The 26,170-nt window shown below is 43.2% G+C and overlaps 1 protein-coding gene across 2 annotated transcripts; it reads right to left on the reverse strand.

Moving 5' to 3' along the window:
* Nucleotides 1-1,096: 1,096 nt before the first annotated feature.
* LOC124201173 (atrial natriuretic peptide receptor 1-like) lies at nt 1,097-25,614 on the reverse strand. Of its 2 annotated transcripts, XM_046597657.1 has the most exons (25): nt 25,219-25,614; nt 22,887-23,669; nt 21,632-21,791; nt 21,152-21,393; nt 20,738-20,852; nt 19,811-19,886; nt 19,534-19,701; nt 19,313-19,397; nt 18,269-18,360; nt 17,418-17,556; nt 16,663-16,744; nt 15,388-15,559; nt 15,121-15,195; nt 14,752-14,829; nt 14,375-14,551; nt 13,574-13,751; nt 12,579-12,734; nt 4,901-5,081; nt 3,507-3,609; nt 3,398-3,444; nt 2,700-2,823; nt 2,432-2,500; nt 2,019-2,292; nt 1,813-1,904; nt 1,097-1,727 (listed from the first exon to the last, which is right to left on the reverse strand). In XM_046597657.1, the coding sequence occupies exons 2-25, from the start codon at nt 23,437-23,439 to the stop codon at nt 1,608-1,610; spliced, it is 3,558 nt and encodes a 1,185-aa protein (XP_046453613.1). In that variant the 5' UTR covers nt 23,440-23,669; nt 25,219-25,614; the 3' UTR covers nt 1,097-1,607. The 2 variants fall into 2 exon arrangements, with proteins under 2 accessions (XP_046453613.1, XP_046453614.1); XM_046597658.1 differs by lacking the exons at nt 21,632-21,791; nt 25,219-25,614 and having other exon boundaries at nt 22,887-22,970.
* Between the last annotated feature and the right edge of the window lie 556 nt (nt 25,615-26,170).

The raw sequence follows: 26,170 nt of genomic DNA on the forward strand, positions 1-26,170 counted from the left end.
GCTCTCCTTCGACCCTCGAACAATACCAGGAACCGGCGTGCTGTTGCGTCTTTTCCATCCAAACTAAAAAAAGGTAAATGATGACTTACTGTACAGCTCGCGCGCTTTCCTTATATATCTGCGCTTGTTAAGAGTTGTGGAACGAGCTTCGCGTTCCAAATAACCTACAGGGCATGTGGCGGCTACATGTGCGTTTCGTACAATAAGCCCCCTCTGCGTATGCCCAAAGAACGCGATTCACGTGCGGGCTGAATCGATAACGGCCACGGCCAAAAATAGAAAGGCCATGAGAGGGAGAGAAAAGAGAGACGGCCTGGGGTAAGAGGATAGTACTACATAGTTTATGGAACGGTAAAAGAAAATAAAAAAAAAAAAGGTTATAGTATACGGGCGGCCGAGCGGGATTCTGATTTGTGCTCTAGATAGTTCTTCAGCGTGCGCATTGTGGTCCACTTTTTCATCCCGTGTTCTCCGTAACAATTCACGATGGGTTGGCGCCAATTTCCCTGGAAATTCGTCATGAATAGTAGGCTATATTGCCCTAAGCCCATAACTGAATCCAACTTTAACTGAGTTGCAAGGCTTTTATAAACATGAAAACTTGTTTTGATCAAATCTATTCTATACTATACGCTTTAGGCAGGTCTATACATCTATCTATATGATATAGACGGAACTGATGAACTATATTTCTGAACGGGGAAAAAAGGTCCCCAGCAGATCTTTGAAGTATAAGAGAACAAAGGGGTTGCGGTGAAGGGTCTACGGTATATGACGCGCTATGTGCACCTAATACTCCGGAACCTGTCAGATGAAATTGGAGTGCCTCCATTGCCTGCCATTCAGTATTTACGCTGATGTGAAAGCCAATAGTAGAGGCTATCTTCTTATATCTTCACCAATAAAAGACAGCCTCCTAATATTACAAAACTCGAGCGCTATTAAGGTTCACTTCCGTTTGCCTCTCGCCTGGCTAAGGTTATTTCCCGAACAAATCACACGCTTCATACATAATAACAATCATATAGCCAATGGTCTGGCAACGGTCGGCTGGGCCCAGCAATATATGGGATTATGAAAAATGGAGAGAGATTTGGCCGATCGATATATTACGACGTTGAGGAGGTTCTATAGAGGAGAGAGAAAAGTTATATCGCCGCCTTTCCAAAATCGAAAACAATCAAGCAACACACACGCCTGTTTTTTCAAAGAGACAGCGTATAATAACCATGTAATAATAATGATAATAATAATATATGATGTCGAACCAATTGGAAAATACACATCCGTTTACATCGACAAGAGATCTGTGATGTGTTTGTGAATGTCTTGACTAGAATATAAATACGATCCGCACAACACAACTTTTTGTTTTCGGTTAATTAATGGGGTGGTGATTTCGGGAGGAGGAGGGCGGAGAGGTTTGTTTGTTATTTCAGGTCGAGACGGCGGGAATATGGGGTCGGGATTATACAATAAATATAGGAGATGAGGTGAAAGAATTCAGGTGTAGGCGAAAGGGAATGATCGGGTTTTTCTAAAAAAAAATAAAAAAAAGGAAAACATAATGCCACACTTTCGATATCAAACGGCAATTGTGAAACAGGCTAGATTTTGGCGGAGGAGGTGACCGTCGAATTGGCAGTCATCGTGCTGGTAATATTAGCGGCCGGTGGCAAGTCAGTGGTTTCGCCCTGCAGCCAGTGCGTTGTCACAATGCCTTTGCCCTAAAAATAACAAAAATTCCGTTCCATCATCATTAATAATCTTTTGAAAAATTCACAAACGAAAATTTGGAAGAAACTATCTTGCCTTCATTTCAATATCACCCCGCAATTCTAGCCGGAAAGTGCCGAAAGAATCCAGGAGAGCTTTGGTGGCTGGGCTGACGTGGATCTTCAACGCTGTGTAAATAATAGGTTTATAATAACGGAATCAAATCCAGCATACAGTCTCAGCAGCGGGAGCAGTCTCAGATAAAGGGCGGGAAGCCAAAGAGCCGGCCATTCAATATTTACCAAGCCCGTGGGATTCCATCCGAGAGGCGGTGTTGACAGTGTCGCCAAAAAGACAATAGCGCGGCATTTTCAAACCGACGACGCCGGCGACAACCGGGCCCGAATGGAGGCCGATGCGCAGTTTCAGCTGGTCGTTGGGTCGGTGCCTTATGCGAAAGTGGCCGACGGCTTGTAAAAGTCTCAACGACATCCGGGCGATTTCACGGGCGTGCAAGTTGCCATTTCTGACCGGCAGCCCAGAAACGACCATGTACGCATCGCCGATCGTTTCCACCTGGACGAGGACGCAGGATGATGGAAAACCCAAAGCGAGAAAATAATTTTCAGAAAAGAAGCTTAGCCAAAGAGCTTTACTCCTACGTCCGTTTCACTTTTGAGTAGTGTATAAGGAAAACGGGGAGTTCATGGCGTACCTTGTAGACATCAAAGTTTTCAATGATGGAATCAAAGCAAGTGTAGAGATCGTTCAGAAGATCCACTACCTGGAAAGAAGGAGACGATGCAGATGGCTTTAATTGCACGATTTTCTTGGGGGGGAGGTGGATACACAGATTAAGGCTATTTCTCCGGAACGGAATAATGAGCTCGTTATTTCGTTTTGTTTGTTATTTATTTGTTTTTGTTATTTATATAGAACAAGACGGATCGATTTGATGTCTAGAACAAGGGGCCAGCACTTACTTGGAGGGGAGCGGATTCGGCCGAGAGAGCCGTGAAGCCGACGATATCTGAGAAGTAGATGGTGACATTATCGAAAGTCTCCGCCAGGACCGACTGCCCGGCTATCAGTTGACTGGCAACTGGCCTAGAAAAAGAAAAAAAATCAAATAAAAGTATATAGGCAAAGGCAAACAAAAATACACACGACACAAGTAACGACATTAATAAAAGAAAAAAAACCCTCCCGAAAAAATGTCAAGAATGAAGAAGAGCTTCATCAAGGACGACAATGGACAGAAAGAGAGTCGAGGCTGCCAACGGTACCCATGCTACACGTCTGCGGGATGGAAATAAGACGATAAGGCGAAGAATCGTCCGTATAGTCTCAAGGACTCTATATAGAAGAGGATTTTGTGTTTGAGGGTGGAGTTGGCTGCTCCGTCCTAGTTCGTCCCGTGCGTGCCTGAGAACTTGTTTCAATATTGAATCAAGTCGGATGACTGCTGACAGATCAATAATCCTCGCCAGTTTTGGGGTGTAGTGTACACAAGTCATGTCATGTCGTTGCGTGGACAACAGCATAAGGTAAGAAATGGCGATAGAGTAGTACGAGGCTCCACGTATATGCAACACACTGGGCTGGATATAGGCTGGTTATTTGGACATGAATGACATATATGGTGGTGTGTGCTGTGTGCTGTGTGCATAGATTAATATACTTGGGCAGCAGTTGATAGAGTAATTCTTCGCAGCGTTGTTTCTCTTCCTAAATAATAATCACTCATCACTCATTTATAAACGATGATTCATCAACTTTGATTTATCAACCAAATAATCGGCCGTCCGCTCCTCGACGAGTTGCTCCAAGTTGTTGGCGTACAACTCCATTCGGCTGAGAAGGTTGTCCAATATGTTGCCGCTTTCGTTGTCTCTGTGGGGTGGCGTCGGGTGTGGGAGAAAAGAAAAAGGAAGGTGAGGTCGATATAGACAACACACAAGAGAATCAAGAACATGAAACACATAATATAACAACGTAAATTTCAAAAAGAAAGTCCCGACGCAAGACCCTTCAATCGGACCGCCCGTCCGCACACGCGATTTTAATCGCCTTCACAACTTTGACACGTCCAACCGTGTCGCAGTTAGACTATAGCGACTCTACATAGATGAAAAGGTGGGAACTCGACTCTCTATATCGGGAACGGTTACCTGTTAACATGAAAAGACTCTCAAGAGAGACGTGCCTAGAGGAAATAGGATTTTAAGTTGCTTGTCGCGACAAAAAGTCAATTCGATATAGGCGTCTATGCGTCTACTAATGCGCGGGAATCGAATGGCAACATCTACTTGTGCTGTTGTTTGGCTGGTCAGCCTCCCGGAAAAGCAATCAATTCGGTCGCCAGGGTGTAGACGAGCGCAGAGATGCAGGCTGGCAGCGCTATATGACGCCGCGCGACGCAGCAACAGTGACAGCGGAGCGAATTGATAAATATATACGAAGCTGCAGGGATCTATAGAGAAACAAGCGGTGAAGAAAAGGAGAGAAAGAAGCTCTCGTGTGACATTCAAGCCCGACAAGAGCTAGCCCGCAACGTATATAGTTCCGAAAGAAAAGGGCTATTATTTACATTCAGCTCGAGCGGCGAATACGCTCTCAGGTTGCTAATTGAATCTAACGTGAGAAGAATGCCGGAGAATGGACCTCAGCTCGGGCGGCACCTTCCAATGCGCACAACGCGACATTCGGTATAAAGGATAGATCGTCACTTGATACGCTTCGGAAAGCCAATCCGCACTCGTTAATAATGAGAAAAAAAAAACCTTAATTGACAGCGATCGTGGAGTCGAATAAAAAGAGCCGTTTATAGATGTACAGCTAGAGACGCACTCCCTCAATCAAACTCGGCAACTTATGTCTGCAAGTTTTGTTTGAACGATTGCCGTCAGAGCTGGAAAGACTAAACACAACCACTGGAGCGTGCTCAGCATATAATATTGGAAAAGAGTTGCTCTCGTCCGCACACGCATCAATAAATTAACGATCTCATCTCCAGAACGGGAGAAATAAAAGTGTACGTGCATACATAGACACAAAAACAAAACCAAACGTCTATATCCAGCTTGTTAGTCTTCAGCATCAAGATAGATAGTATACGGTAGTAGTAAGTCATGCAGTATGTTTCAATTGAACTACAGGGTGCGGTTATTCTTGTCATCATTACTTGTTGAGACGGCGGATGGTAGCTTTCAGGACCGGAAAGTCGGGTCGCTCGTTGGGGTCTTCCACCCAGCATCGTTTCATCATTTGAACAACTTCCTCGTCGCCCAGATCGTCATCGATCGCCGGCCGGAACGCTGGTTTGTTCACCTGCTGCGGGCCGTTCTTGACGTGGCCGATAATTTCTATTAATGAGAAACATCACGAAAGGATTGAGCACACACTGTTCGTTTCAAGTCTTCCCATCAGTGCAAAATGGAAGATTAACTAGTTTTCATCATCACTAGTTTAGATAATGAACTTTCACCGAAAGAGATGAGAGAGAGACTATACTCTGTCAAACAGGGTGGAGTCACGGCGGGTGCGTTACTACTCATCAACCCACAAATTCCAAAAATTGCGAACGAATAAGAAGACAAGTGGTAGTACGTGTGGTGTGCAAAATTGGGACCAAACTTTGATTTCATTTCGCTTACTCTATTTCGGCTTGACATACATTCGCTATGTATCTCTAACTTGATCGTGCTCATTCGTTAGCTGTCTCGCGTGTTGTTGTTTTTTATTTTCTTTTTCCGTCGTCCTCTTTGATGTAGCTGTGAACCTCGAAAAAAAAAGAGTTTAGAGGAGTGAGCGAGTGAGAGAGGGAGATGCTCGTTAGTTGATTATCAGCCAACTTCTATTGTTCCTGCGGGGCTCCCATCGAGGGACGGCGCAGTAGAAGAACGAATAGATATAGTTTCGCTCGCTGCTGCTATTCCTGTTTGAGGATTATTCCGGAAGCTTTAGCTGAAATTATCTCGCCTTGTTGGCGCGCAATAGTGCAGTCTATAGCCTATGTTGTACTAGCTCAATCGGAAACCTAGCACTGCAACGCTGAGAGAAGAAGAAAACAAGAAAAAAGGAAAGAAAGAAAAAATGAAATCTAAAGAAGAAGAAGAAGAAGAACGGTTATCAATAATGAATGGAACACTGTTGTACTTCAGGGAAAGCCATCCATTAGAGAAGGAGAAAAGCCATCTCATACACTCCACTCTGTGTAAATCTGCTCTTTTTTTGTTTTTATTGCCCATTAATTGAAACAAACGAGTCGGGAAGTCCCAGCCAAACGTCTTGCAAATGAGGACCGATAGGGGACCGCCTATATCTTGTAAAGAGGTCGGAATCGAAGTGGGGAAGTAAACTTGCTTACTGCCACCATATTTTATAGAGCAGGGTCTAAAGAAATGTGCCGTGAGTGACCTTTCTAGCAGATCGAAAGAGAAAGTCGTAGTAGTAGTAGCAGGACTCTCTCTCCTAAAACTTTTCCCGAGAGAAAGTCTCAACTTTGCCTCAATTCTCCCTCCCAAAAAGGGGGGAATCAACTTTATCATCAAACCCGACACTTTCATTCTTTTGCGTCTTATTTTTTTTTTTTATTCTTCTTCTTCTTTGGTCCGTTCTTTTTTGGCTGAATAAAGTTTACGTGTACGAGCTATACCAGCAGACTACCAGAGTATGAGAATAACACGTTGTTAGAGCTAGAGTAAAAGTCTTTTTTTTTTCTTTTTCTTCTTTTTCTGCCAAACACGCTGTTTTTCAGAAGCGACTTCCTTCTCGTCATGTCGAAACTTGATTCGTTGACACACCAGCACAACGGCGCGGTTGCTGGGGGATGTCTAAAGGCAGCATGCAGGGCATCGTCACACACAAATTGTGAAGGATTTCTCTTGAACCATGTCGAGTGCGCTGGAGACATGTATAACCTCCTCAATTTGGACTGACGGCGAGAGATTCATTCACAAATGGTTTTCCCAGGAAATCTGGACAATGCAAGCAAACTGGAAACTACCTCTCGCATCCAACCAGACGGCCAGCAGTGCACTCCAATTTTGCGAAAAGACGGAGATAGAATTTGAATTTAACAGGAAGTGAATGTGAGCAGAAGTAAAACTTAGATTTTAATTGTCTTTCTTTTAGAGCTTTATTAATGTTGAATTCGAACCCGAAGAATTCAATTTGTGAACTGGAATTCCAGCAGCTGTCGATTGCAGTGACGTGCCATCGCATCCGAGGCGATATACAGCAGCAACCTTTTAACATTTTAATATGAATGGACCAGTCAGCTGGGCGCTCCCGCGATTTATAGGGAAACTGCAATCAAAACATCATTTCCTTGCAACATTGCGCTTGTCTGTGGCATCACCACGCTCTCTTTCCTGTGAATTTCTCGAGTACATACCGATGCGTTACTATATATAGTAAGCTCGAAAGGAAGTCTGAGGTACTTTGATGCTCTGCTGGACTGGAAAAGCATTCGGAATATGGCCGCTTATTTGTTGCTAAGCTGGCGCAAAAGTCCAATATTGTATAGATTTTATCCTTCAATTCGCTTTCGCATCTGTCCCGCTGCTGCGCATGCAGCCCTCCCACACAATTTCCAATCTCATCTGTTTTGTCATTTCGCTCTTCAACGCTCATCACCGACTCGACTTTATCGAACAATTTACAACGCGGGAGGGCAAAATAAATAATGAATGAAAAGAAAAAGAAAATAAAAATGAATGTCACGTTCCGGATAACGAGCGGGGAAAACATTTGGTCTAAAAATTTAAAAAAGAATAAGGAAATGAAATAAGAAATTTTAGAGGGGAAAAAAACAAATAAGGAAGTTATCGGTGAAAGAAAGTGGTGATTATAAAAAGAATTCGAGACCAGATGCTTAAATCTGAAAGGACTCTTTCTCCAAGCAAAAATCGAAATTGATTATTCGTCAGCTGATTCGCAACCTTGTATAAAAGCGGACGGAAAAGAAATGATTTGAATTACAGATTTTATTATTATTATTTTTATTTTTCGCTCCCTATCTCGTTCTTCCGTCCCGGCGACTACTTATTAAACATGGGACTGTCTTGGGCGGTTGATGGGAACGAAAGATCAATGATTGATGCGAGATATTGGTTTGGTTCGTCCCTCATCGCCGTTGCCACCCAGTCACGCGCCGAAATTTATTTATTCACCCGTGAACCGAAGAGTTTGAAAGTCGTCCAGAAAATAAAAGCGGACAAACAAGGGGGGGGGGGAGTTATCCAGTTCAAGATCGCTTTGAATTATTCACGGACAGTGGATTATATAACAAGGAAACTGTCGATCGTTTTCAATGAGATTTTTTTAAGGGTTTCCTATACACTACTTTCATTTGTATCTCTTCTTTCTTTTCTTCGAATTCAAACTTGTGTTGTAGCGTGAACGCAAAAGGAGCTCCTTTGACTGCAGTTCGCCCAGTTGCAAAAAAAAGAAGTCAATCGGCCACGGAGGAGAGCGTTCAATCTTTCCACTACAGCAGATTAGCGCAATATATATAACATGCATGTATATATGGATGAGAAGAAGAAAGAAGAAGAAAGAGAAACAATTTCAGCACAAATTCTTTGTTGGCCTCCATCTTTATACTGGTCAATACTTTGCTCTCTTATTATTTTCGCAAAATCCAATTTTTATTGCACAAATCTGGATTCCGGATTTAGAGAGAGAGAGAGGAAATTCTCTTTCTCATCACTAGATTCCAGATCGTATAATTCCTGTCTTCTTGATCTGGTTCTTGTTACAGCTCGCATCCATCTCAAGGGGGCGTCTATATCCTATCGTCATGCTATCGCCTTAATTGGACAATATTAAACTTGGGCAAGCGTGCTTAGCTTCAGTAATCATTCCTCTCCAGTTGCGTTTCATATACCTATTGTTGGTTTATCCTACGTTGTATAAACTCTATGGCAATGCCTCCGTCTCGCTAGCGCATTCTCACAGCAGCAGCATAGTGGCGGTGCACTTCAAGAAGCGCAGGGGTTGAGCGAGGTGACGGGATTTCACGTACCGTACATAGCACACAGTCGTCCCGCGTTTGCATCATTATCCCGAGTGCTTAGTATTTGCTCCTCGAGAAAGTTGCGCCGAGAATGGGAAATTCTTTTTCTATAACAAGATGTCGCAAATGCCAGACAGCGAGAGATCACGTCGTCCTTGGACGATGACAAATCCATCTCTATATAAAAAAACTAGTAGGCTATATACCTAAGGGATTACGTGGGAGTTTTTCCTGTCCGTCGTATAAGTCAACCGCGGTCGGACAGATTATATTTATAGAAAGGATACGGCCGACCTGACAGAGAAAAAGACGGAAAAGAGATAGTTGATATCTATACAGACCTATATTGATACAGCAACGAGGCTGCAAGTATTCTTATGTATAAGAGATTCTTTATTACTACATGGTGATGCCGTAGCAACGACGAGAAGGAGAAAAGAGGAATAACGAAAATACAATGGAGACGGGGGGAAAACGGGGGGAAAGAAATAGGCCTGGATGTATATATAACGCTGTCTGCTCCAGTCAGGGGCGATGTAATGCGACCGACGTGTAAAGATGGGGAGCCGGTGGAGAAGATAATAGATCTGGAGATCCACCATGCAAGACAACATGGCCATCCAGCAGTCTCAGCCTCCCTCACCGTATGAGAAACAATCCATCTTTTTCGGGGATTACCCCGCTCGGGTGTATACGACTGTGCGGTTTGCTGGTACCGTATGAGGGAGGGGAAATGTCGGGCCAAACCTTGACCCAGAAATGCAGGAAGATGGAAAATGAAAAGGGCCTAAATAAGTGGAACCCTGTGTGTGTGTGTGTGTCTGTATATAGTATCTAGCCTATGGTGTATCTTATGTTTCATCAACAAGACTCTTGACGCCCGCGTGTGTATGCCTTCATCTCCAAGTCCTGTCATCAGCACACGCAAAGTGAGTTGTCAACATTCTGCTCGAGTTTGGCTCTCAAACTTTTGCCATTATATAGGTGGACTGCAGCGCAGCGTGATGCATGCCGGGATGAACTATACAGGCTCTGGGCGAGCGAATATAGGCAAACAAGCCCTCAAATAACGCATGAAGGCCGTCATATAGCTGATGCTAGCTCATTTTCGGAGAAATTCCAGGCATAACTAAATCAAGTCAACAACTTTTGACTTTTGGGACGACTTGTACATTGTTCGTTGTATTATAGGAAACTGAATTATTAAATACATAGCCTCTTCTCGCTAAGTAACGTCGTGGCGTAGATATAATACAGCGCATTCCATCTACAAAGAACCCCCTTCTAGAACTCGGCTGCTTCATTTTCCAAGTATAATGGAAGTTCAACGACACTCGAAATTTAAATTCGCCAAAAAAAGTGAAATCCCATCCATCTTGTGCACTTTGAAGAATGGTTAAGCTATATATTGACACCTAATAAAGGCCGTGTAAACATTCCAGAGCTATATGCAGCTCAACCCTTTTAATAAACTTGGTAGATATAAAAAAAAAAGAGGGGACCATACCGTGAATGGATATCAAATTCAATGTTGACTGCCAACAATGTGGAAATTGGGGAAAAAAAGGGACGAACATTTACTAAACTACACAAGTTTAATCAATTGGCGTTCAAAGGATTTCCCTTATCAATATACCAACAGCAGCAGCAGCAGTCGATGATAAATTTTCTCCGAATTTCTTTCACCAAAGAATTTTCTTTGACTGAAGAGAAAACAAAAAAAAAAGGAATTTGAAACCTACTGGAGGGGGAGATGACGGGCGAGCGGAGTGGCGAGAGGAGCCGGTGATTATCAGTGAGCGGCTTGCAGAAGGCGCACTCGCTAATGTTGCAGAAGTTACGCCTCTCCCCGCTCAGGCTGCTTCCGGGCCTGCCGAAATCCAGGAGTGGCGAAAGTGAGCGCCGGATGTTGTAGGCTGATGCCAGTGGTGGACTGTCGGGAGAGCGATTAGCCTCTATCTGCTCCGATTCTGTCACGTCCACTTTCAGTGTCGTCTGAACAGCTTGCGAGGCCATGGCTATAATGATTTTTCTTGTCTTCCTTCAATTTCCCTATGACGTTCAACACTGTGTGATTCTTTTGTTCTCGTTTTTGCAATAATGCCCAGTTCATCCGTCAAACGGGCAAAACCAAAAAAGGTCAAACTCAAACGAGAGCGCAACGTCGACTCGAATTAAGCACTATAGATTCGCCGAATCTATTCTGCCGGATCGTACCGTGTCCAGTTCATCACTGGACCGGGTTCTGTCTTTGTAGCAGTCGCTTATACCTCGCCCGCCAGCAGCTCACTGACATGCGCCTCGCCTCAACTGAGCGTGAGAGAGAGACCCCGGCAGAGAGAAAACGTTTCCATCCCCGTTGCCGTTTTGATATTAGCTCCAGCTCTCTCTCTCTGTTACTCTCGTCTCATCATTCTTTCTTCTTCTATGTAGTGGGCGCGCGAGCCTCAATTCCGGAAGGGACCCGTTTCCACCCATTTCTCTCTTTTCCCAAGCCTCTCCGCTGCCTCCAGTTTACTTCTCCATTCTATAGCAAAAGTCATTCCCATCAGGTTCATTCTGTCTTGCCTTCAATTCACAAGCCTCTTTTTCCCTCTCTCTCTTATTCAGCAGCTGTTCTTCAATCTTTCTCATTTCTTTTCTCTCTTTCTGTCAAAATATTAAAAAAAAACCTTTTGTACCGGTGTATAATAGGTATATACATATGCATGTCTTTTACGTGCGTCATAATAATTAGTCGTTTTGGGCTTCAACTAATGAAATCTTCTCGGACCTCTTATATTGCATTTGCTATATTCCCCAATCGCCGCACACCTGCCAGTGCAGTTGACTGCCGCATTACGTTACATTGAGACGGAACCGCTGCTGCTGTTCTGATGATGCTATTGCAGTGCGTCAAACGAGTACATATGCACAGCAGATCCACTCGAGGATTCATCTTCAGTTTTGTGTGTATGTATACGCTAACTGTGTAGATAAAAAAAGGAGCGAAATATGTATATTCGAAATAAAAATAAAAAAAGAACGAATGGATCGATGATGCATCAGTTCCCACAGCACATCCGCATTTTCCGGTCCAATCGTATAATCTTCCCTCCGCAGCACCATTTTTTGACTGGTTCAACCTGGTTCCCAACAACAAGCTCTTCGGGAGGGGTTTTAAACCGTCATCTGTACCCAATCCTTCTTCAACCCCAAAACATAAGCGCACCCATGTTTTCGAGGCAAACAGACTCGCTAAAGGACAAAATATCGATAGAAATGTAGAAATAGAGGATCATCAAAATGGCAAAGTGTGAACCGAACGAAAAGGGGAATGAAAAAGGGCGAGCCCGGATCAAAAAAGTTTCACATAAACCGCAATATGTCTATAGTTCAAGAGACGATCAACAACACCAAAAGTGTCGCGAGAGAGACGAACGGATCAATATTATAGATGCCATCCATAATATTGAAGCATCGAAAAATGCAAAGGCACCAGCAGCAGCAGCTCTCTCTTTTGCTCCTGTACATATGGCAAGGCACGTCTGCAGGATGTTCTCTACAGACTTTGAACGCGGACAAAGTTTGGACAAGGTTTTCCCTGCATCGTCATAGAGGCAACGCGATGTAAACATGTAGAGATAGACGTCATATACGAGGAGAAAGAAAAAGAAAAACTAGCTGTTCTTCAAAGGGGTAAAATAGGCATAAAAGCCCATTACAGTTCGAAACTCCTTTAGTGCACGAGAGAAGGCGAGCATGAAGAGGGGGAAAAGGACCTTTGCTACTTCTTTTTGTCTAGCCCTTTGTAGTGTACATATAGCTTCAAGAAGTAAGAGTACATTTACATTTACTTTACCTCTGGGACTAAGATCATTGTCGGCCAGGTAAAAGGGTCCGTGTCGGACGAGGATCTCGTGAGTGATGATGGCGAATGAATAGACATCTCCTTTGGGTGTTCCCTCCGGTGGCGGATGTTCGATGCGCAGCAGTTCGGGTGCCGTCCACAACTTGCCTATATATATATACAAGATATGATGTGTGCAAGTATGATAATAATATAAGTCTATAACGCATGTAGACAGCATCTCTCCTTATATTCTGGGAATAACCAAAATGAAAAGCGAATGATGAGAGAACGCACTACAGTGCAGAATTAAATGCGGCAAAACGAAATAGTATAGCAGCTTGGATACACCGTCAAGTGTATTATAGCCTTGATAAGTCTATTGCGCTTATTTCCCTTTTGACAGCGGGCGTCGGAAGCCAAGGCCCAAAGGGTTTCTTGCACGTGCTGCAACTTCTTCTTCTTCTTCTGCGTATGTTATGTATGTACTGTACGCCAAGTTAGCTCTTGAATCTCGATAAGAGACCCCCCTCTTTATAGTCTCAACGTATATATCGAGGACCGACAAGATATCCAATCAAATAGAAGGGATAAATGTAAGAGCGGCTTCGATACGGTAGTCATATAATTGGGAAGTGGTCAGACCGGAAATAGATTTTCCAGCTGGCAGAGACGGAGTCCAGCCAACGGAAGCCGAGCGCTGCATGATGTAGAGAGAAGAGAGTGCGAATCTACTCAATTGATGTGTCGCAAACAGGATGCGACTAGTCCAATCAGCGATTGACACGTCCAAAGTCACGTTTGAAAGGATTGACGTGCGTGAGACAATGAAAAATAAAACCCGCAGCAAAAATCCCAAAAAGAAAACGACTGAAATAGAACTGAAATATATAGACAGCGACGCAAAGCATCAAGTGATGCGTCGACATTGTTCTAGACGTTCTTCAAGATATACGTATAAGATGAACAACCTACGTGAAACCAGACAAGAGAGTGGAACTTCTTACGCTTCCAGTAGGCGTACGAGTTTTGATCATCATTGGCGTCGTCGTCGGCGGCGGCCACACGCAGAGAATGGAGCCCGAAATCGGTGACTTTGAGGACGAAACGACTGTCCACCACGCAGTTGCTCGACTTGAGGTTTCCGTGAGAGCGGATTTCCGACGAATGAATGTAGGCCATCGCCTAGATAGAAGAACACAGCACCGCAGCAAAGCGGCGACCAAAAAGATATAAGCCAGCAGCAACGTGAACAGATGAAAGTCGAATCGATCAGCCAATGGAAGACAAAAGGGAGACCATCAAATATAGACAAGCATTTTAGAGGAAAATCTCGTTAAACATTTACCAAATCTAAGCATTTTCTAAGGATCTAAACATCTATGAGAGATTTATTTATGCAATGCACAAAGGCATTGGGAGATGCCATTGACGGATGGTTGACACTGAATATTTCAAGCTGTAGAACTCGGTGAACCGCGGCCGGAACGATCGATCCCGGTCGAGAAATTCCCTTTTCTCGACTGCGCCGCAATGTTAGGTAACCTCAAAGATAGGCGGCCATCACGTTCCGTCTATTCGCGAAAACTAACAAGACCCGAATGTGCTATGTGCTGTGTGTACAAACGACCTGCTGAATCCCCCCCTATCGATCCGCTGCTGGCCTTTCTGCGGTAAGTAACTCAGAGATGGCAACAGAAGAATGAATGGAGTGGGAACAAAAATTCGATTCACTTTTTTCCACCCTTGCCCCCAAGTATTTTTTTCTTAAATTTTATTATTTTCTTTTTGTTTAAGGCCTTGGTTACTTTGGTGATGTCGTGTATCAAACTGCGGCGAAACATGGCGTCCAACTGGATCTGGTCATTCTCCAAGATGTCCTCAAGGGAGCCTCTGGGACAGTACTCGGTGAGGAGGCAACAATGAGGAGCTGTGACGCTGGCGCCAATGAAGCGCACCAAATGATCGTGAGTCACATCTTTCATCTAAACGAGAAAGAGAGAGAGAGGTTACAAAAAGAAGAAAAAAGAACAAAAGCGACTGGTTGAGAGGAAAGAAAAAGCCAGAACGGGAGCCAGTATATATGCTCGTCGAGACGAGGAGAGAGAGCAATGATGCAACTTAATCATATCACGACATGATTCAATTTGAATACACGATCAGCGTCCGTCCATTCCGACCTTACCCGCTTCAGTTCCAGCAGCAAAGGTCGATTGAGTTCCACTTTACTCTTGGGGATTGCTTTGACGGCCACAACCATGCCCTTGATACGCCAAAGGAAAAAAAGAAAAAAGAGAGTAAATCTAAAGTGACATTATATTAAGGTAAATATAGCCGCTAAAGTTAGAATAGCAGATATTAAGTGGCTGCTAGCTATACTGATGAGAAATAATGATCAAAGTGAAAACGAAATTATGTCTCGTGCGGTCTATTCTTATATAGTACGTCAAAGTCAGAGACGATTGGATTATTTCGGTCTAGGATTTATTTTTGGACTATCGGTACCTATTCTTTTGGCTTTAGCGCAAGGTGAGCGCAAACTTAATTGACCTACTTTGTAGTTGGCAGTTTGAATGAATAGCTGCTTGTCGGACGGGAAGTTCCCTGTCGTCTCGGTCGACAGGTTGCTCTGAAATAGACAAAAAAGAAAATCAGGGCCGGGTTATCGATTTCCGTTGCCGATATACAAAAAAGGAAAAATCACGTATAAAAGTTCCAGAATGTGTCGAGTGCACGGGACGCGCGTTATTTAACCCACAAAAAGTTGATACGAAACTTATGTTTTTGACGAAGGGCTAAAATGCTGTAGGGTGATATGTACCAGTATGCTGTTGCGCCCGATGGACACCCGGCTGCCGAACTTGCCAACGCCACTGGGTCCTCCAGCAGCTCCTCCGCTGGACCGGCCGGTCCTATCTCCGCTGAAGAGGACGACTTCGTTCCACGCAATTTTCCAAGTCATCGAAGCTATTTCAGCCTCCTCCTTGTAGTGCCTTGGGTTCAACGTATTACGTCAACGTCAGAACACAAACAATAACAACAGCGAACCAAGAGTATCATATATATAACAATTAAGTTGAGCGCAAAGAGAAACAAGATGATGATGACTCCAACAGTTTCTGACACAATAAACGTACTAATATGTCCGTATATTAACAAAGAAGAAGAGACACAAAAGACAAAGCCATTCGTACACTGATGATGGAGCTTAAGAGGGGGACTACACAGTGCACACACACACACACACATTGCCATATATAACTATACCATGTATAATGTATACTTTTTTTTTGTTAAAGCCCAGCAAAGACCGAGGAATGGAGAAAGAATAATAGAAGAGGGTAGTGCAGTGTTGTTGTCGTGGATAAGCCGATCGGATCGTTACTATACAAAAGCGCATACGTAATAAGCAGCCATCAGAAGCCAAAGCAGCCTAAAAGGCGGTTAATCATCATCAACTAATTTAGTTCCGTCTGACAAAATAATCAAGGCTGTTGACTAAAACTTCCGACTACGTGTATGACAAACAAAACCGTTTGTCTGAACGTCGAAAAAAACGAATTGATTTTCGGCTACTGTTTTTATTTTTAATGTGTTCTTTATTAGATGCATTGGCATAATGTTTTTAAGGGACTTTCTAAAAGATGACCAGCACTAGCACGTGAAACAAGAACGAAACAATCGCCTTCCATAGGCTCTAATGAAATTCAAAATGGAACAGAAAATTCTCGTTTCCTTTTTTTTTTCTTTTTTGAGATAATCGATTTTTATTGGGACTTTTACGATGTCATTGGCTGGAGATGCGTGCGCCCCCTGCCCCTCTTTTCCTTTGACCCAATCACATTAACAAAATTGAGTCTCTTGACTGTGAAGTTCGCTCCGGATGCATTACTGAGCGAACTCAATTGATGCCAAGGTCGATCTATGAAGTAAATCAATCAAAGGCTTCTTCAGATACGAGTGGCACAGCAATCAAAGATGAAAAAATTAATTTTTAAAAAGGGTGTTATGTGGAAAATATTGGGAAAAACAAATGAAAAGAATTCAGCCAACAGAACGACAATGCGCAGTCAAAGTTCTCCCGTTATCATTTTACCTGTAAATGAAAGCAGATGTGATGATGAGGACTACGACGACCGACGACAGTACGATGGTGACGATTACATAAATTGGCATCGCTGGACGACAGAAATAAGAAGAAAATTATTTTTAAAAGCAAAGCATATTAATCAGTCATTCCAAATTCACGGCGTTTATCTTGTCACGCGGGATAAACGGCCATTTTCTTTTCTGGAAACAGTCAGCGACATCTATATATCGTGATAAGCAACATATTCTACGAAAATGGTCCGCCAACTATTATCGGCCCATCACGCCTTTCGATCCATAAGAAATTCAAATTGAAATACGGTAACTTGTCATTTTGAATCCAGGATGGAATTTTTTTCCGGGAAAAACCCTCAGTAAAGTCTATCGTGATTTCGCTTTCCAACTCTCGGAATTAATTTCACGCTAAACGAGCAATGAGTAAAATTTGTGCACCCGACGATTTCCAACACCAATCACGCGCCATCTTCCGCGAGAAAATGCGTTTTGTCCCGCTGAACGACGGCACAGCCGGGAGAGCGCGTTCAAAAGTGGTGGACGTGCTCTACCCCAAGTCCGTGCTCTACCGCAATAATACAACTTATTACGACTTATTTTTGTGCGTATATATAAGCCAGGACCTAAATGACTATAGTAAACATTTTATAAACCAATTCCAACCGGAGTCAAAATGACTGGAAAATTGGACTATAGACGTGGAAGGATTATAAAGTCCAATTGGTTTTAATCCGGCTGAAGACTTACTATTATCGGGGCATTTCGTATTATCAAATCCGCACGGAGGCGTATCCGGAGGAGGACCGTTTCTGTCTCCCGCCCAGTGAATGCGACGGCCTGGAACGTCCACAAGTTGTTTGGAAACGCCATAGCAATTGGCCACAACCTAATAGCAGCATGAAACGATAAATTTTCCATTAGTAAAAACTAAAGCTATTCATTGATCTACTTCATGAGCAGTCGCTGACAAATTGTTGGCAAATGGATCAGGATAGATCTTTCGACGCTGAACTGACGCCAATCATTTATCAAGCCGTCACCCGCCTTTCTCCCCCCGGCCATTCGACTTAGATGGAAATATATACAACAGCTTGGCGTCTGCCCATTTGCTTTGATTGCTATCTAGCGGTGATCTTTCGTTTCCCCATCTGGTTTCCAATCAAGAAAATAAACTAGAAAAGGTCACATTCACATGCGGAACTCGTTTTCTTTTTTCCGAGGAAGTTTCGGGGGACGATGAATGGCAATTTCTCCGCGACTAATAGTAATCGTTCTTCTTCGCCTGACAAGTCGGCCATTTATTTTTCATTCCCTCTTCCCGTTCCTATCCTTCCGATCCATCCATCAGCAACTTTTCTGACGTATATAAGAGGAATCGTTTTACTCAGTTACAGTCGGCAACTTTGTTCTAAAACTGCCAAGAGCCGTCTGCACGTCGGAATTATATCTCCAAGTGACAGTCATAATTCTGATCAACAACTTAATAACAAATTTGTTTCTTATTTCCATAATAAGACAAGTTATATCATTCACTGAGAGTTGCTGGGGAACAGAACTGTAGTCTTTATTATAACGAAAAACGTTGACGAATAAGATACCTGGAAAATTCCTGTTATTGGATCCATGTCAAGGAGGGAGTAGTCGGCATTGCGGTCTCCGTTCTCGTCCATGCTGACATTGCCGCTGATTCCTTCAGTATACACACACACAAACAGAGAATTGTTTTACAATAAATCAAAGTTATATCGCGAACAGAGTCGTCAGAATAATAGATCCATCGTATCAAAGCCGCTATAGTAACATCTTTACTCAGTTTGCCGATACAAATTTCCCGGGAAATTCGGTTGCGCAGCAACGGAAAATTTGACTAAGAGAGGAAGCGAGAAAGCCGTAACAAAGTTACTGTTCATTTTGAAAAGGAACGAAATAAACTTTGAAAGGAAGACTTATAGGTAGTCTTACACGTATCGGCAATACACACATCATGTTTTGCGCAACTTTTGAAGTCGGATATCTAATATATATAGTACTGTGTGGGCCTACGTGAGCATTGTACGGTGGATTCATTACTATCTGTGTCGATGTCGTTGTGTGCCGTTATTTCTTCGAGTCTAGAAATAGGAGGGGAAAGAGCAATGATCCATCAAATGTTGGAGTCTGGTCCATACCTACTGAAGTTCACGTTCGGGAATAACGTGAGCAAGTTAGTTCTCGTCTCACATTTCCCGGCCGGAACGTGATATATGGCTTGATATCATATCGGAACTATAGCTACCGCGTTGCTGCCTCTCTATATCATATACTGCGGTGGTCAGGCAATGTTTGCTGATGGGCCACTTTTTCTTTCTCTCTCTCTGGTGTTTGACTTCCCCACGGAGTCATTCGTGAAAAACTCAATCAGCCAAAACAAGGTGACCTATCACGGAATCCCATCAGGGTATTCGTCGGGAGGGAAAGACGCCGAGTTTGACCGTCTTGATTAAGACCATCAAGTTTGACTGAGCTGCTGTTTTCTCAAATTCCTATATCAAAGACTTTGTTTATATAGCCTATAAGCGATGTGGAATTCAAACTGAGCGCGGCATTGCAAGGAGGGAATGGGTTCAACATGGCCGAGGGCCATCAATGATTGACGAAAGTACCAACAAACGTGCGACCCCACATTCGGGAAGTGATGGCCGTTCCGTTGGAAACGTCTCCGCCGGCCGCCAGCGTCTCGTTCAGGGCCTGTATAATATCAAACAAAGCGCTTTTATACACCAAACAAAAACAGGATTGGATCATATATATATAAAGGGTGGAGATGAGGACGAAAATAGAAGGACGTATAGCTGCCTGCCGCCGGGCTGCCGGGATGTCTTACAATGGCGTAGAGGAGCACGGCCTCGTGAAAGGCTGCCACGAAGGGATTGACTGGATCCTCGTCGTATGTGTAGTTGAATTCTTCTCGGGCGATTCGTTTAACTTCGTCGCTAAAGTCGCGGTATTGTTCCGTGTCCGGGACCCTCGCCGACACGGTCAACAGTGCCTCCTGTACATAAACAAATAGGGTCATCCATATGTTGATGATGCAATCTAAACACGGGATCGCGCGGACGCCAGCAAGCACATGCTCCGCATAATATGATGGTCAAACTTACGTAGGCTCGTTTGGACCGTTGGTTCTGTTCCTCCGTTTCGCTCTTGTTGTACCAGGGCTTCAGCGTCACGTTGTTGCTGTTGGTCATGACGTGAATACCGACCAGGAAAATAAAAATGACTTCACGTAAATTCGGCAGCTCACCGCTGAATGGAGTGTAACGAACATAACCCAAATCAAGAAATAACTGCGCGCGGGATTCATTAGTAGCTTCGTTAACAAGGATTTGACAGCCAACTGACGTTCTGAGTAGTAGCAGTAGATGTGTACGTCCAAGAAGAAATATCTAATTATACGTATGTGGAAATCTGCTGTTCAGATATTGGAAAATCACGTTTATTTGGCAGCTAGGAATGGGGGGAAATCTTGGAGCCGCCTGACGCAATAAGCGCATTATAAATGAACTAGACGACTTCAACGTTTTTCAATGAAAAAAAAAACAAAAAAGATTCGATTTTCCCTTGAATAGATAAGTTCAATAAGCTCGTCAAGGCTGATAAACTTGATGAAGAAGGTGGTCTACATTCAGTACAGTTGCGCGACTGCTGTACAACGCAAAGCCCTATATATACTCCACCCAGAGAACCCAATCTATGCTGTTACTATGTTATTTTTACTGCTCTAAATCCATCCAGGATGTGGATATTTATACATCTGTTCTGAGTCCGGCTCGGACCAATCTCATTCACAGTTGATGCTATTTCATTTTCTCAAAAACGTTTGTTTGGATTGGTTTCGTTTTCGTGTTTCGAGTTGAGACACATTCCATCACCTTGGCAACGCTAAAACGACGCGGCGGAGACCAAATAAATAGCAGATAGGAAATTGATCAATTGAACGAACGCGTATATAGACGAGGGGAAAATAAGCAGGAAGTATATAGAGCTAGAGAGAATGCGGTAGACGATGAGTCGAAAAGGAAATAAACCTGTTGCGCAGTTCGATGTTGAAGAAAACGTATTCGCCACTAGCCACCATGTTGAGTTCTTCCGCCGCCAGCATGATCTCTTTGATCTTGCGAGGTGCGGCGCACAGGACCACGACTTTTCATATTGGACGTCCGAAGAAGAAGAACAGTCCCATCATGCGAAAAGAGAAAATAAAAAGGGGGGGAAACGTAGATTCAATATCATGTCTGACATAAGGGAAATATAATGGAAACGGAAGAAAGCAATTGAATGTCGACAAAAAAAAAGAGAGAACGGCGGAAGAAGAGCAAATTAGAAGTCACGATCATTTTTCCCCGTCACTGACGTTGTTGCTGGGTAATGGACGCAATACATTGTGTACACCGCAGTGAAGGGTGCATGAAGGGAAAAGAGAGCCGACTTCCTGGACTTACTTCGTGATCGCTCGCCAATGTGGAGCAGCAATTGAGTGAAGTTGACGCTGCTATTTGTCTCGTCGAAACTTTTGTGGATTGACTTGTGTCCCTGCTTCTCCAGCTGACTGTAAACGGCCGCCAAAGCAAAGTGACACGGAGAATTGCCGGCGCTTTTCCCGACGTCGTGGTTGTGGAACAACATGCCCACCACTCGCCAGTCGAACCGCGCCAAAATTTGAACCATGACAGCACCGACTTCCCTGTTGTTGGATAACGTTTGTGAGTAAAGATTAAGATGAGTAATCTTGTAAATTATGAACCAGATTTTTCTTATTACGGCAAGCTAATTACAGTTCACAAGAAATAATCTCAGTTTGAAATGGTCTTTTCATTAGTATGAAATGTCGGTTGAATATTAAGAAAAAGTTCCTGGAAATAATATCTGATGAAGACGACTTCCTAATTAAGAAGAATCAGAAATGCGTTCATCTGTACAACCTGTAAGAACCCATCATGCGCGTCAGGAGCGGATAGTTGGGGTGCTTGTGAGTGAAACCGTCAGCCTGGGCGGCAGCTGTCAGGAGCGGAATGTTCCATACGCCCGCATATTTGGCTACCGGAGAAATGACGTATTCGCATACCGGTCCCAAAAACACATCTGTCAAATTCATAGGTTACCATGCGATGTTACCAGGAATCCAGGAAGAAAAAAAAATTAATTGTGTGTTAGTTCTTAATGGGGAAAAAAAAATGGAAAAGATAAAAAACAAAACAAATAAAAGATTGCAAATACATAACGTCTGCCATGGCAGAACTCGCTCAATCATATCCCTTTTTTCTAATAGCTTATTTACCAACGATAGATTAACGAGATTGAGTGCTGGGTCTGCCCAACAAACCCGAGAATGACAAAACGGCTTTGGCGATCCGCCCTGGATATTACCTATGAAACGGCAAGCTATTCTGCCGTAACAAATGAACATGTCAACATTTAAAAGCAATAGGTTTTGGGCTTCCACAAGTGAGAGCGATAAGTCAGCAGCAGCCCAATACATATATTATTACTTACCCGGTAACCTGGAAACAAGAGTGAAAATCAACAAAAGAGGAGAAAAGCTAACCGATTGGATTGAAACTATGGGGGTTTTCAGTACTGATCAATATCCCACAAACCTTAGCGATACCTAATAGTTCTTCATGACATGCTGTAAATCCTTGGTAATCCCTTATGGATCTACAGTCTATTCTCCAGTCCTACTGTAACATAAATATTACGTAGAAAGATGTAATAACCTCAGGCGAAAATTCTAATCGAAAAGAACTTTCAGAATTGTAAACGAGAGCAACAAAAAGATTTAGTTACAAAAGCTATACGTATTATAAAACACAAAAAAAAATAGTGAAATTCTTCGGAAGAGCTTTTACTTGTTCTTTCGTCTTTCAATCCGAAAACAAAAGAAAAAGAAATAAAGAGGATGTTACACGTGTAAGTACTTCTCAGATTCAATTACAAAAAAAAAAGGTTTTCCCCTCGCATTTGCATTTTTTTCCATGCTGTGGAGTGGAACGATGACGAAATGTCTGCAAATAAAAATGCGGAGGTCGCAAGCTCGTCATAACGCACAATGCATCGACAATGCAAGATGCGGATTGAATTTATACAAGGCCGATGCTAGGGGAACTAATATCAATGTCTCAAAAGAAAAAAAGAAAAGGGAAAACAAACTAATATAACGTGCACCCACTACAAGACCTATGGATTTGCTGTTGTAGAGGTCGATGGCTTCCAGTGGTCCGTAGATGGAGGAGCACTTGGAATCACGATTTACAATTTGAATTCGCCAGCCGGACAAAGGGCCGCTGCTGTTGCCACTGCTACTCCGTTCGATGGTCCTGGCTGCTAGATGGATGGCCGGAAGGATTTTGAACAGGGAGAATTGATGTTCGGGATCGTTGGGAGCCAGAACGGCTAACCGTATCACTTTAGCTTGAGGAACGAATCTGGGAGGCCGGCCAACTGGGTGAGGATCGGATGGAAAACTTGTGTCGATCGACATCAATCCATTTGAAGAAGTCGTCGACAAAACGTCGAATTCCGGCGCTGGATTGACTTGTCGGAAGCGAGAAATAAGCGATCCTGCCGGGGCGATTGTTTGAAAACGAGTGGCGTGGTTAAAGCGGCTCAACTCATGGCGCACTGGAGGATCCGGTCGCTGCTGCAGTGCAACACTCATCGCCACGAAGGCAATCAATCCACAAGCGCACATGTTCCACAACAGTTTATGTACTAGTCGCGGAGTCTCCATTTTTAAGTATGATTCATTCAGGCAGAACCGCGGGCGTTCCAACACATATGCAGCAGCTATATAGTCACGAACAAAGCGTTTGGGGCTTCGTCGCAGGGAAACCACTTACTCAACAACAGCACGAGCGCGTCTTTATAGACCTTTCCTTTTGTTTCATCAAAGTCTCTACGGGCTCCTCTTGAGATTTCTTTTTTGCCTTTCAGAATATCCTGAGCTGAATATTTCAACAGCTGGAACGCAAACAGAAGGAAGAGTGGAAGATGATTAAAAAGAATAATAACAGATAAGTTGAGTTTACACTGGAAGTGATCATATAGTAGTCTAACAACTGCGAGTCTGCGACAGATTTCTTACCACTCCACTTCAACCCTTTCAAATTTTCGTTCACTCACGGCAAGGATGCTGCTTTCCGCTTTTCTGCCGCAAGTGAATAAACCTCGTCACTTTTATGTCTTGAATTTTTTTCCCAAGAATCGCATTGCACTCTCGAGATGCAGCTAGCTAATAATATCTCCTTTGGCCCCACTCTATAGCACTTATTGCGAAAGTCAACGATCGGAAAGAAGTCGAGAGACCCGCGACTTTTAAGGATCCTGAACTTTTTCACCCGCCAAGATAATATCACTCTACGAATTTTAGCGCGTGCCTTTTTATCGCTAGGCTACACTTTGCTATATATATATATAAATATAGGGAGTGGAATTCGAGATAAGACAAAGATATGTCGAGGAATGAGCATATAGGAAAGAAATCCTATATATATCCAATATCCTCGACGGACAGGCCAAAGCACGGCCAATATTCACACGATTCTCTCTCATCGCTCCTTGTAGATTCTATACGCCGTGAAATCATTTCCTTTTTCTTTTTATTTCGGAGAGAAGATCCTTCTTTACAGAGTGCCAATATAGAGCTAGGGTATTGACAGAGCAGATAACATCCCTAAAAGATCCCATTCACTACCATGTTATTTTTTTTTTTTTTGTAAAACTAAAGCAGTGCAATATAGTGAGAACAAATCCAGTTGTGCGGAATGATACGCTATACGTTACGGGATGTTATGATAAAAATAAATTTATTGTTTTTTTCGCGGTTGCTGCGACGCCATTTGATAGGCCTACTGCACGGTCCATTAATTCAGGTTGCCAGCCCAGGATCTGGGTGTGTTTTTTATTTCGACGGCATTGCCCAGTGAAGTCTATCTAACTGACAAGTAGAATAACGGACTTCGGGATATGAATAAAAGATAAGTAGCCTGTGCGTTTTTTTACGGCTCTGGTCCAGGTTGGAGTTCCATGGAGAGAAGATAACAAGTCCTCGAGTTCCTAAAGTAGGACCAGAGAAAAGGGGAACCCGAAGAACTTTAAATTTACCGATCTCAGCAGTTTGCGGGCGTCGCTACTTTAAACTTTAATTCTCTGCTTCCCGGGTGACAGGCGCTATATAGAAAAAGTGGAACCACTTGAATCGCCAAAGGTTGGGCGAAAATAACAGAAGACTAGCACTATCAAAGTTTACTAGGCTAACAAAAATATCAAAAGTTGTGGAAGCGATCCATTAAAATGAAGTCGGACCGAGTTCATGGCTAGAAATACAGATAAGACAACTTGATCTACCGTGATTTATAGTTATCTAGGGCGATGCTTATTCCGCGAGTCCAATCATGGAACGTAGAAACTTCCACAATTCCATACAGAGTTGAAAAGGAAAATCAATCTTGTCACACTCACTAAAAGAAAAAACCAAACGAAAAGTATCAAATAAAACTTTAGTTATTACTAGATATGAACCGATCGACGTGACAACGCGACCAAAGCCGGATGATCAAAAAAGAAAACTGGATGCTGGTATTGGAGGACAACGACGACCGGTTGATCCAGCCGCAGATGAAGTACTGAAGACTGGGCAGGGCGAACCACAAGAGTGCGTCTCTAACGGACGACATGCAATGCTATGGGAAAAACGGGTGGGGAGAAAGATATGAAGATCGAAAGAAGAAACAGCGCAGGCGGACGTCGATTCCTGCTTTTTACACGGGATCTCGACAGTCTATATAGGACGGCGCCTCTCGTTTCTCCAAACAACCGAAAACAAACACAGCACAGCACACACACTGGTTGACTAAATGTTACGGGCCTTGGTTCAGCACGCCTTCATCATATCGCCCGCTGAAGCCTACTGTGTGAGAGAGAGAAGGAGAAAACTAAATCCTCAAACCACTTTGTATATATACCCCTAGACCTACCGAGACGATCGATAAATTTGTATGCCAAACATTAAAGAAGAACATCACACAGCAAACTGTTGGGCACCAACAATTTGAATCGAGGTAGGTAGATTAAAAAGCAATAATATCCATATACGTATTGGTCTCATCAATCAATTTGAAAAGAAATGAAAATTTGGTCTGGATTTATGCTCTTCGAAACGAAAACAGCACATCAGGGCAATCATAATCAACTAGACTAAAAAGCCCCGAAACTAGGTTGCACTGCACAACGGAGGTTTCGTTTTCATAGTAGTTTCTAAAACTTTCAATTTAATTTTATAAACTTTTTTTTTTCATGGCAGAGATCGATGAAATAGTCCTAAAGGCGAAAAAAAAGGTCTAGCCTATACTTCGCTTAATAAGTAGCGGGGGTGAAACGGAACATCTCTGGCAGGTTTACATCATTTATCCATTTTCAGTTGAATTGTTCAGGCATCGAAAAAAGTGATTTGTCGAAACAAA

Source organism: Daphnia pulex, chromosome 8 (assembly GCF_021134715.1).
Source record: "Daphnia pulex isolate KAP4 chromosome 8, ASM2113471v1".
Classification (NCBI taxonomy): domain Eukaryota; kingdom Metazoa; phylum Arthropoda; class Branchiopoda; order Diplostraca; family Daphniidae; genus Daphnia; species Daphnia pulex.